Source organism: Acomys minous, assembly GCF_964271855.1.
Source record: "Acomys minous genome assembly, chromosome: 3".
Classification (NCBI taxonomy): Eukaryota; Metazoa; Chordata; class Mammalia; order Rodentia; family Muridae; genus Acomys; species Acomys minous.
Window position 1 is genome coordinate 3,523,399 of NC_140485.1, and position 12,855 is coordinate 3,536,253.

Below are 12,855 nucleotides of genomic sequence, written 5' to 3' on the forward strand. Positions count from 1 at the left end.
AATAATAATAATAATAATAACAACAACAACAACAATAATAATAATAATACCACCTCCCTTCATGGCTTTTTTAAAAGTCCTCTTAAAGGGGTGTGTGTGTGTGTGTGTGTATGTATGTGTGTGTGTGTGTGTGTGTACATGCACATATATAACTTTCTGAGTCTGTTTAGCATTGTTTAATTGCGTGTGTTGAGGGCTGACCACTTTGGGGTGATTTCTACACTGGTTGCACTGTGTATTCCCACTAGCAGTGAATAACCCCCAAGTCCCACACTTATTTGATGATAGCTGTTCTGACTGAGATGAGACAGAATCTTAAGGTGGTTGTAATTGGTATTTCTGTGGTGGCTAAAAATGTTGGACACTTTTTAAATTATTTATAGACCACTTGTTTTTCCTCTTAAGAACTATTCTGTTCAATAAACTATTTGTTGATTTGATGGTTTACGGTTTAGGGGTTTAACTTTGTGGTTATTTTTATATCCTATATACCAGACCCTGTCTGACATTAGGTTTTTTTTGTCTTTCTTATTCTGTAGTTGTCTCTTCAGGATGTGATTTTCTCCCCCGCTGTGCAGAAGCTTTTTAATTTTAATAATACCATTTTCTAGTTCTTCAAATTATTTTCTCTGCTATTAGAAAATCTCTGTCTATTCTTTTGCCTTGAAGTATCTTCTTTGTTTTACTCTGGCAGCTTTAGTCTAAAATATAGGTAGCTTGTTTATTTGTTTGTTTGTTTGCCTTTATTTATTTGTTTATTTGTTTATTTTTGAGAGAGAGAGCCTTTCTGTGTAGCCCTGGCTGTCTTGGAACTTGCACTGCAGACCAGGCTGGCCTCAAACTCAGGTCCACCTGCCTCTGCCTCTCTGAGTGCTGGTGTTAAAGGTGTGTGCTGCCATGCCCAGCTTTAAAAGGTAGGTCTTTAGAACATTTGAATTGATTTTTATATAGGGATCTAATTTCATTCTTACATACATTACACAGCCTGGTTTTCTCCCTTGTGTGTTTTAGGCATAGTTGTCAAAAAATAAGTGCTTGCAACTGAATGGGTTTATTTAGGGTTCTCATCCATTGGCCTAAGAGTTTTCTATGTCAGTGCCATGCTGTTTTCTAAGCAAGTATTTTCACTATCATTTGTGTTCAGGCGGCTTTCTTGTGGTTTTATTGGTTATTCTTAAGTAAATTCTTGGTGCGGCTCCTGCCACTTGTTTGCATATCAGGTTTATAACTGTGATAATTTGTTAGTGGTTTAAATTTGTGACCCCTAGGTATGACAGCAACAACTAGTGAACTACACACACACACACACACACACACACACACACACACCTCACACCTTTACAGGGACTTAATAAAAAAAAAACCTTTTTGTCACAACACAAATGATTCAATCTAGGCGTCTTTTTCCCCTTTCAAGACAGGGTTTCCCTGTGTGCCCTTGGCTGTCTTGGACTTGCTTTGTAGACCAGGCTACCTTGAACTCACAGTGATCTGCCTGCAACTGTGTCCCTAAGCACTAGGATCACAGCGTGCACTACCACGCCCTGCTCAATCTAGGGGTCTTGTTTGAGTTTGTTCCTTCTGCCAGTTACAGAATTAAATGGCAGGAAAGTCTCAAGTGCGGCAGGTGGCAGCAGGGGAACCTCAGGCACTGCCATCAGCAGTTGAAAGGCATTTATTGGAGGTGAGAAACCTGCATGGAGCAGCCATACAGAAAAAGACCCTCCTCAGAGCAGAGGGGGAACTCGGGAAGCTGAAAACCCAGCCTCTCCTCCAGGGCTAGAGTTTTACCTCTGAGGAGTTTCCCTCCCCTACTTTAGGGTTAGTCAGTTTGAAGACAGATGGCAGATTGGTCCACAACTGTTATGTGGCGTGTCCTGATGCAGCCTGGAACTTGTTGAGCCAGTCCATGAGTAGTGGACCTGCTGACAGGAGACGGCTGCCAGCTTTTGTCTCAAGTCAGGAGGCCGGGGAAGAAGCTGGCTGTAGTGGGAACTGATCACCTGTATTTCTTTGCTCCTCTCCCTATCTGTCTGCCTTCCTGCCATGGACTCTGTCCTGCTCTCTCACTAAGGACTCGGCAGATGAAGTCATAGCTTACTCACAGCTATATGTCCTTTCACTCTTTCAGAAGCATGTAGAATTAAGAAATTAATTTATATGAACCATTTTGGGTGGGGCTTTATGTATTTTTTTTTCTTTTCTACCTTCCTATGTGTCTTTCTTATCATTCACAGCTTGCTCAGAGCCACACACATGTCGAAGCATGTGCTGTCTGTGTGTTTTCTGAGTGTTGGGAGTGTGCAAGGGTGGCTGCTGTGAGCCTGAGTCTATCTGCAGAAGGGTGACGTGAGGCCCTGGTAACGCTACTGCTCTGGAGAGTGGTGAGACTTTTCGAATTAAGAAATAAAATTAAAAGAAAAGAAAATACACAGGCTCCAGTGATTCATTTGTAGTTGTAATTGAAGAAAGAACTCGTCCTTAGGGCAGATACTGCACCTCTGTTGGTATTTTCAATGTTTTTATTTCTTGATTCAAGTAAAGCATACTTTGAATTTCAAAAATGTTTAAAAAGGATTTTAGAGCCTGATACTGCCATTTCCCTGTTCAGTCTGCCTCTCCTTTTTCTCTTCAGGACAGAGACTGAGCCCTCAGAAATTCCTTCAGGGCGCTTGCGTCCCTCCCTCTGTCCTTCCATGTTAAACACGCGATCATTTGGGCCCCAATCCCAGCCTTTCTCGGCGTATGCTGAATTATTCCCTGCTTCTCCAGTGTTAAGTGAATGCACTGGTATCTTGTAATTGTAGCCAATTTGTTGAATGTTAATGCACTTTAGTTGCATGAGGTGCAATTGAATTAGCTCCCTGGGGTGCTGTTGCAGTAAAATATGGCTTTGGGTAGCTGATTGGCAATCTTCTGCCCTTTGATTAACCTTCACTTAAAACCCCAAGTCCTGGACTTAAGTCTGTCGTTTTGGCCTCTAGATGCACATCAACTTACTTAATGAGAAAAGGTATTTTTCAAGATTGCCTTTTAAAAACCCAAACTAAGTCTGGTGTTCTTCACCTGAAGGGAGTCTGGCCCATGCCCTAGATTGGTCAGATACGATGCAAGAACACATCTTGTCCCTCAACTTTCAGGATATTTCCTGTTATTCCCGGTATCAGTTTATGTCACTGTTGTGGGGGCATAGTGCCTTCTTCAGGTGTTTTGAGAAAAGTAGTCTTGCAGCTAAGGTCTTTATACTGTGTGTGATGGCTGTACATACAAATCACTGTGGGCTTTCTTACCACTGTGTGGTGAAGGAAGTAGTAAAGTCATGTTTTTCTTTATTTAGTTTTAAAAGTCTGACAGCACAAGAAAACAGAACTATTCTGATCTTTTTCTAAGAAGAAAGAAAAAATGCATTCTAATGAGGATGGTGACATTGTTGATTTTATGTATGTGTGTTGCTGAATTACTCGCTCTTCACGCACTGGTTGTGCAGCTTGTAGATATGAAGTGCTGTTGATGTTGTAATTACCATTTCAAAAGCCTGGCACTAAAAGGGCCACGCATAGCGCCTGCATCTTAGCAGGCTCTCTGCAGTGCTAATATTTTAGAGGATATGGAATTTGATGAGTGTTTACAGCTAAAGGTCACCTTTCCTCACACCCACATCAGTTAGTCCTCCCCCATTTGAGCTTAGCTTTCTGTGCCTCCTACACTGAGTTAACTCAAGGTCCCAGGGTGGCAAAGTCTTGGGCTTTAAGGATAAAACACCGATGTACTTCAGAGAAAACTAAGGTGGTTATTGTTGTTTGGTGTGTCACATCTATAGAACAGAGAAAAATTGAATGCTAAGGACTTTTAAGACGTAGAGAGAGTTGCAAAGAGAAATTAAGAAGCTATGCTTTTGTTCTTTTGTTGAAACAACCTTTTGGGTGTGTCTGCTACCATCATCCCAACTGCCAAATTATTACAGTTCTTGTGATGAGCAATCATATTGTAGGGGACCCTTCTTTTTCCCCGTGTCTTTCAAGGCAGTAAATGGTACGGTTGTTTCTGGAGTCCCTAAGCTCTTCACTACAGGACTGCACACGCCTGCAGGGCCCATCGCTACAATAAAGTCATTCTCCTTACAGCATCCCTTTCCATTTCCACACGTGGTGTAGCCATGTTGTTTGTTTATGTGTACAAACTGAGAGAACTCTTCTTTTTATCCTTTTTTCTGTGTTTTCTGATTCTTCTTCACATACATTTATTCCATAAGAATGATAAGTAGGGGGGAGGGTGGTAGACATGAGTGGGGGGAGGGTGGTGGACATGAGTGGGGGGAGGGTGGTGGACATGAGTGGGGGGAGGGTGGTGGACATGAGTGGGGGGAGGGTGGTGGGTATGAGTGGGGGGAGGGTGGTGGACATGAGTGGGGGGAGGGTGGTGGGTATGAGTGGGGGGAGGGTGGTGGACATGAGTGGGGGGAGGGTGGTGGGTATGAGTGGGGGGAGGGTGGTGGACATGAGTGGGGGGAGGGTGGTGGACATGAGTGGGGGGAGGGTGGTGGGTATGAGTGGGGGGAGGGTGGTGGGTATGAGTGGGGGGAGGGTGGTGAGTATGAGTGGGGGGAGGGTGGTGGGTATGAGTGGGGGGAGGGTGGTGGACATGAGTGGGGGGAGGGTGGTGGACATGAGTGGGGGGAGGGTGGTGGGTATGAGTGGGGGGAGGGTGGTGGACATGAGTGGGGGGAGGGTGGTGGACATGAGTGGGAGGAGGGTGGTGGACATGAGTGGGAGGAGGGTGGTGGACATGAGTGGGGGGAGGGTGGTGGACATGAGTGGGGGGAGGGTGGTGGACATGAGTGGGGGGAGGGTGGTGGACATGAGTGGGGGGAGGGTGGTGGACATGAGTGGGGGGAGGGTGGTGGACATGAGTGGGGGGAGGGTGGTGGGTATGAGTGGGGGGAGGGTGGTGGACATGAGTGGGGGGAGGGTGGTGGACATGAGTGGGGGGAGGGTGGTGGACATGAGTGGGGGGAGGGTGGTGGGTATGAGTGGGGGGAGGGTGGTGGACATGAGTGGGGGGAGGGTGGTGGACATGAGTGGGGGGAGGGTGGTGGGTATGAGTGGGGGGAAGGTGGTGGACATGAGTGGGGGGAGGGTGGTGGACATGAGTGGGGGGAGGGTGGTGGACATGAGTGGGGGGAGGGTGGTGGACATGAGTGGGGGGAGGGTGGTGGGTATGAGTGGGGGGAGGGTGGTGGGTATGAGTGGGGGGAGGGTGGTGGACATGAGTGGGGGGAGGGTGGTGGACATGAGTGGGGGGAGGGTGGTGGGTATGAGTGGGGGGAGGGTGGTGGACATGAGTGGGGGGAGGGTGGTGGACATGAGTGGGGGGAAGGTGGTGGACATGAGTGGGGGGAGGGTGGTGGGTATGAGTGGGGGGAGGGTGGTGGACATGAGTGGGGGGAGGGTGGTGGACATGAGTGGGGGGAGGGTGGTGGGTATGAGTGGGGGGAAGGTGGTGGACATGAGTGGGGGGAGGGTGGTGGACATGAGTGGGGGGAGGGTGGTGGACATGAGTGGGGGGAGGGTGGTGGACATGAGTGGGGGGAGGGTGGTGGACATGAGTGGGGGGAGGGTGGTGGACATGAGTGGGGGGAGGGTGGTGGACATGAGTGGGGGGAGGGTGGTGGACATGAGTGGGGGGAGGGTGGTGGACATGAGTGGGGGGAGGGTGGTGGACATGAGTGGGGGGAGGGTGGTGGGTATGAGTGGGGGGAGGGTGGTGGGTATGAGTGGGGGGAGGGTGGTGGGTATGAGTGGGGGGAGGGTGGTGGACATGAGTGGGGGGAGGGTGGTGGGTATGAGTGGGGGGAGGGTGGTGGACATGAGTGGGGGGAGGGTGGTGGGTATGAGTGGGGGGAGGGTGGTGGATACATAGCTAACGAATAGGAGCGAATGCTCTTCCTCCAGTGATTTATGTAAATTTTTAGCTTAGCGTCAGTTAGCCTCGCTTAATAAGTAGAAAAATAACCATGAAGAAGGAAATATTTGAGAATTTGTTAAAATATGGAGTCCAGATCTACCAATTTGGATGTCTAATCATATTACAGTGTTGAGATATTAAACAATTAGACAGTAGAAACATTTCCGTGTTGCTGAAGCACTTAATGCTTTTTCCTATGCAGTTTTTCATGATGCAGTGTAAATGCAGGAAGGGTGGGGCTGCCCCGGAAGTGGGGATCTAATTCTCTTGGTATTGAGGCTACAGTAGGATAATGCTCACGGACGACGGTGCTGCTGAGTGATGAGTGGTTCTTGATTAAGCTTCGTCTCAACAACAGGCAAGCTTTCATCTTCAGACTCTCACTAAATAGCTTGATAGGGGGGGTTCCCATTATTTTAGTACTTTACTCCACTGTATCATGTGTAGAAATTGGCCATTACATATTCAAATATGCTGTCATATATCTGGTCAGCTTAATGGAGACTTAGCTGAGCCAAATACCACACTGGATGTTTAAAAAAAAAGATGAAAAGACAAGTCTCCTTTCTTCAGAGTGTGAATGACATTTACATGATATAACAGGAAACTGCCACATATCATACAGCAAACAGATAAAGAATTTATATGTCCAAAAGACTGTCCAGAACTGTTATATGTCCAGAACAGCTGTCCAGCATAAACGGTGTCCCTGAATAGTCAGAACACATCCTTTCACAAAAAAATACCTAAGTGCTTCCATTTTTCACAAAGTCTTAACATGTCTCATAGCTCCAATTGATAGCTAGTCAAATGCATGTCGACTTGAAGTACTTTAGAAGACAGTGCTCATCACCAAGCAGGGGAAGAACCCAGAGGATGATAGCTGCTGTCAGTGTCTCCCGCTTCTTTACCCTTCTGCCTCCTTTCAGTCACCCCTGCAAGGCAGATGGCGCAGCAGTAATACTGATTTCATTGCAGGGCTTGCAGAATGCAAATAAGGTCATGCGTTGACCACCTTAGACTAGTGATGCACCCTTAGCGAGTGCATAAGGAATAAAACAATTGTAATAACAGTAAAATTAAACTCTGTGTGTGTGTGTGTGTGTGTGTGCGCGCGCGCGCATTCTAACGCCTTTAAATTTAAACATTTATAGCCGCGAGACACATAAGATCGCAGTGTTTTACATTGCTGAAGGGCAAGAAGACAAGTGTTCCATTCTCGCCAATGACAGGGGAAGCCAGGCCTATGAAGACTTCGTTGCTGGTCTTGGATGGGAGGTAATTAGCCTCATTCATTATGTGGTTGCTGACTATCAGTATTTAAAGAAGACATGAGTTGTGTATATGCTTTGTTATATTTTCAAATGCAAATATAGCATGCATAGAGGTCTTGAGGATTGCACTGACCTTGAAATCTGCCTCTTCTTACTATTCTGTCTGTGGACGTCTGTTTCTCCTTAATTATCTTTTCATTTGCTTTGCACCAGAACTGTGTAGTCATGTGGGCTAAGCCAGCCATGGGCAGCAGTTTGTGGCAGAAGAGGGCAAGCGTGGCCCCCGCGGGGTTGGAAGGAAAGAAGCAGCGACATGGTAGACAAGAAGTGGGGGGTCTAAGTAAAACAGCAGAACTAGACCGTGAATGTAGCTGGCTGCAGCTCCCTGATGCACAGCTCCAGAATGGCTGATAAGGAGTTGGGTTTCTTTACTGGAAGATAAACTAACGGATATGCACGCAGAGACACATAATCCCTGCCTCCTCCGAACGTGAGTCTAGAGGAGAGTGTTTCCCTAGAACCTGAAAAGCAGGCGTACAAGGCCAAATGGAAGTCAAAAGTATATAAGATACTTTTTTTTCCTTTCTCTTACTTTCGGTTGCTCAGTTGTCTGAGTTATCTGTGTTAAGGATGCTTTGACTGCAAAACAACAACTTTTCAATCTGAGCAGTGGTGGCGCATGCCCTCAGGAGGCAGAGGCAGGTGGATCACTGTGAGTTCGAGGCCAGCCTGGTCTACAGAGAGAGTCCAGGACAGCCAAGGATTCACAGAGAAACCCTGTCTCGAAAACAAAAACAAAACAAAACAAAACAAAAGGTACAACTTTTCTGCCAAGAGTCCAGTCTTATTTATCAGGGGCCTCTGTGCAGACGGCATTACGAGAGAGTACATCAAGGTCAAGACCGCGGCCATGTTCTTTCCAGAAAACCCAAGGGCTATCGCAACATGCAGGGAACCACTGTTCTTGTTAGTATGGTTAGATGCGTTTGTTATTTAGCTTCTCTCTCTCTCTCTCTCTCTCTGTGTGTGTGTGTGTCTGTCTCTCTGTCTCTCTGTCTCTCTTCCTCTCTCTCTCTCCCTCCCTCCCTCCCTTCCTCTCTCTCTCTCTCTCTCTCTCTCTCTCTCTTAAATGATGCCTTCTCAGCAAAGTTTAAGGAGATAACTAGAAGAGGCTGGGAGTGTAGCTCAGTGGTAGGGCACTTGCCTGGCGTGTCCAGGCCCCGTGTTCCATCCCTGGGGCCATAGAAAAAGAAAGCAGAGGTGTGACTGGAGCAGTAATTCAGGTTGAGTGCTGGTTATATTTGGTACAGAAGTAGTTTCCCATTTCGTGTAGGTTAGGATGGGTGTTTTATTGATGGAGATAATAGTTTGTGGCAAGTTAAAACTGAGATCCAGTCTCTGAGAAGAAACACCTGTAGACTGATGGCAGTGGTGTGAACGCAGGCAGGTTAATAATGGTTGCTAAGTTGTGTAACTTCTGTTTCCCTTGACCCCACATCTTACAGAAACACTCTTTTAAATGTTCTTTCCAGTTTGAGAAGCAGAAAGTCCTGCAGATCCGTTAGTGAGGAAACTGTGTTTGGGGATGGATGTGGGTGTGTTGTGTGTTGTGTGTTTATACATAATAGCCCCAGAGTTTAAGGGTAGTGGTGCTAGCAATGTGCATATGCCAGAGACTCTGTGACGTATTTTTAATAAGTGAAAAGGGCAAAACACAGTAGACTATATTTGAAAGAGATATCACATTCATGCGACTTTTATTATAACAGTTAAATTTGTACTTTTTAAAATTGTTAAAATAACTTGTTTAAGTGATAAACTTTATTATAGGTCTATAGACAAAGGGAAAAACAGTACTGTTTGTGGTTTTGAAACACATAAGACAAATCTCCACAGATAAGGGGCTGTCTAATATTCAGACGTATTTAGATATGTACGTGCCCACACACATGAAGGGGAGAAGTTAGAGAAATGCTGGGGATCAAAGCCAACACTTGCTCGACAAGCAGCGTACTGCTGAGGCATACAGCCCTTAAATCTTGATTGTGGTTTTCATGTAGTAGGGTTTCAGACCAGACTCATTTTTGATGTTCTTCATTTTTTCTTTGAAATTTTAATTTTGTCTAACTTGTATTTGTTTGTAATCAGAAAGAAATCTATTAAAATGAAAATAGTTGTTTTCAACTCACGTTGCTGCCTAATGAGTAAGAGTAGCCCATTGTGACCCTGACTCTTTGCGTTGTGCCCATCAGGTGGATCTGTCCACCCACTGTGGGTTCATGGGCGGCCTTCAGCGCAATGGCAGCACAGGACAGACGGCCCCTTACTATGCTACCTCCACCGTGGAAGTCATTTTCCATGTTTCCACTCGAATGCCATCAGATTCAGACGACTCACTCACCAAAAAGGTAAGGGGGTCCGCAGGGGCAGCACCTCGCTCCCTCATGTAAGTGAGGCTCTGGGGTCTGGATGGTAGCCAAGCCCTAGCACACCCCAACACTGCTTTCTTGGGGCTACAGTCAGTGTCATCGCTCTTCTCAGGCTACAGTTTGCTGAGTCTAAAATACCAACTTAGCACAACCATAGTCCTGCGTTAAAGACCAGGAAGAAGAGGGCCTTAGTGTGGCTATTTTGGAGCTTCTTTCATGGTAATTACCTGAGAGACAATATTTTTACCTCACAGATTGACAAAGGCCACAACACATAATGGGAATATGACACAAGTGCTGGGAAGGCTCTAGGAAAACATTGCCCCACATCCCGAGGATGCTAGGATGAGCTACCAGTGTTTGTCAAAGTGACACTGCGGATGCGTTGCTGCCCAGATGTCCCATCTTGAATGTTTACCCTTTGTTCTACTCACCTTCTGCCTTATAAATAGTTTTCTCTGAAATTCAAAGTAAGCCTCATGCTCTCAGAGGAACTCCACCAGAGAGACAGGGCCTCGAACTCCCCAGCCTGCAGAGTGTTCGCTTGAGAAGGCTGCGTCTGTATGAGGAGGCTCTGTTGGTGGTGAGGAGGCTCTGTTTCTGGATGAGGAGGCTCTGTTTCTGGATGAGGAGGCTCTGTTTCTGGATGAGGAGGCTCTGTTTCTGGATGAGGAGGCTCTGTTTGTAGGTGAGGAGGCTCTGTTTCTGGATGAGGAGCACATTAATGGGAGAGAAATATAGTATATAAGAAAACCACTCCTGTAAGTTTCTAGGCGAAAGGAGCATCCTAGAGCAACCGTGACTTGTGCTTTCCCTGTGGGACAGTAGGTGACAGAGCTTACATTCTCTCCTCTAACTTCACAATGGAACAACTGAGGGCAGGATCTCAAATGCTAAGGCTGCCCATTGGGAGTAAAGCTAGGGCCAGACAGATCTAGGCCCAAGCGTGTGTCTAATTATTTTACCAGCCTTTGTCTCAGTTTTCCATGTATTAAATAAGATTAAAAATGGAGCCCATGGCACAGTACTGTTGAGTCAGTAAGTGAAACAATGCCAGAAAAATTGCTTAGCATGATACCTTGTAGGAACTCTCTGGCCATCAGCCCTTGTCACTGTCCACTGGTGTAATTGATTCTTTTTCCCCTGCCCCATTAACCAAATGATTGATATTAGTTCGTGGACCCTACTGTATCTGCTTCATTTCTTTTGTCTCTGGTTTTGCTTTTTCACCACTGTAGCCACAGATGTCTGGACTGCATACATGATGAACAACAGTGCACGTGAGACATCATCAAAACTCGGGTCACAGACAATTTCCATAGTGATCAAGTGTCTCAGATGTAAAAAGCACAATATGCATTCAGAAATTCAACAGCCTTTCACCAGCATAGCCCTGCATACTGCCCTGGCCTCCCTGGGCTGGGAACCTCACAGCTAGTGGGAGCGCTAGCCATGTGCTGGTTCCCACAGGTGTGAAGGAGCCGCCTGTCCAGCTTGGGTTCTAATGGCTGCAGTGCTCAGAGAAAGGAGGACCCTGCTGTCTGGTATCCCAGATCCCAGAATCTGGAATAGCTTCACCAAGACCCCAGGCTATACTTGAATGTTTTTGCTTTTGTTTTTTAATTTGGGGTAACTTGTACATTCTTCACACTCTGCATACTGTCTCCATGTTGTATAATTTTTTTCCCCATGATTGACAATTATGTGTTAAAGAAAGATTTGCATATAAACTGTTTTGAGGTATTTCTTAAGTAGAAAGGCCTTTAATTTTTGTTTTTATACTGTTTTTTTGACATAATGCTGCTATAAATAACGTCCCAAGGCTTGCTCTGGATGGGACAATCCCCACAGTAATAAGCAAAAAGCAGCTGAAACCGTTTGCCGCTCTAAGATTTAGCACTATTAACGATAAACTCTCTTTACCAGGATGTCTCACAGTTAGGCAGAAAAATCAGTCACATAACGGCAGCCCCCGGCTCCCTGACTTACTCTAACTAAATTGTCCCTAACAGCTTAAAAATGAGCTGCAGAATTCTAAAGTGATTCCTGCTCTGTTCTGCCCTTGTCATGCGGGGACTTTTTACATTCTGCAATGCGGTTGCAACCCCATACTGAACTTTTGATCCTTCACTGCAGAAATTTGTTAGCTCTAGCTAGATTAGATTTTTCACAGCTAATCTCACTGCTGTAGGGGTTTGCAGAGTGGGGACAGAGCTGTGCTATTGGATTTGCCCAATTCATTTGACTCCAGGACTATAATTGCACTTATGTCTTACAAGGCTTTTATAGCCTCAGGCTGGCCAGCCACATGAAAAACAAATTGGCAGTGATACAGTGCGAATGAAAGGGGATGAAAGGCCCACATTATCAGCCTCCAAGCAGCTCTGTTCTGGCAGGAAGTTTCTTGGTTAATTTACAAATAAAACTTAGATTTTAGGATGGGCACACTGTCAGCTGAACAAAGGCGATGTCAGGCCTGACTGTTACTTAGTAAAAGTAGCAGCCGGGCCCACTGAGGAGCCCGGATTCTTCAATCAGACAGACGACTCCTTCTGGAGCCAGCTGGCGATGTAATGCAATTAGTCGGGAAAGGAGGTCAGCCTATTAGGTGTGGACCATGACCAGTGTCACCAGTGGCGTGCAGGCGTGCAGCCTGGCAGCAGCAGGCAGAACAGCTCGGGCAGAAGGGCTTTAAAAACTCTTGTCAGGGCTGGGGATAGCAGGACATGAGACTGATTTCTTGAGGCTCAGGAACCTGTTTGTTCTGTAAGCCTGAGGCCTTCTGGGGCTCATGGCACAGTGGCAGCAGGAGGCAGTGGGAGTGCAGCTCCCACCTAGTCCCGTACCTCCCGAGGACACACACCTCCAGTCACGCTTGTCCGCGAGCAGAGCTGTGGGTGGATTTCTAACTTAATGGCCTCCAGTCACAGTTCTGTAAGAGTCTCTATTGAAATCCCCTCTGAACTGAGCACCACTTTAGGGTTCAGGAATATTTCCTAATTTTCTGAGATGGTCACTGTGTTCTGTCCTGATGTATTGTCCATATCGGTTCCATTTGTTTTGTGTACTTGACTTCTCGTCATAGGCACGAGGGTGTGATTTCTGTGCTTTGCTCCAGACAGTCCAGTCAATTGGCCCATGGTCCCAGCTCCTGGTTTTGTGGTTTAGGTGATTGAGCTGTACAGTAT

The 12,855-nt window shown here is 46.3% G+C and overlaps 1 protein-coding gene across 5 annotated transcripts in view; it reads left to right on the plus strand.

Moving 5' to 3' along the window:
- The window catches only part of RALGAPA2 (Ral GTPase activating protein catalytic subunit alpha 2), a 279,884-nt gene that overhangs the window by 177,683 nt on the left and 89,346 nt on the right, over positions 1 to 12,855 (plus strand). For all 5 annotated transcript variants that reach the window (XR_014778094.1, XM_084776127.1, XM_084776128.1 and 2 more), the window contains 2 exons: positions 7,119 to 7,242; positions 9,491 to 9,646. Coding sequence is in view for 4 of the 5 variants with exons in the window: in XM_084776127.1 (XP_084632253.1) it covers positions 7,119 to 7,242; positions 9,491 to 9,646 (280 nt within the window). In the remaining variant the exon portion in view is untranslated. The remainder of the gene's footprint in view (positions 1 to 7,118; positions 7,243 to 9,490; positions 9,647 to 12,855) is intronic.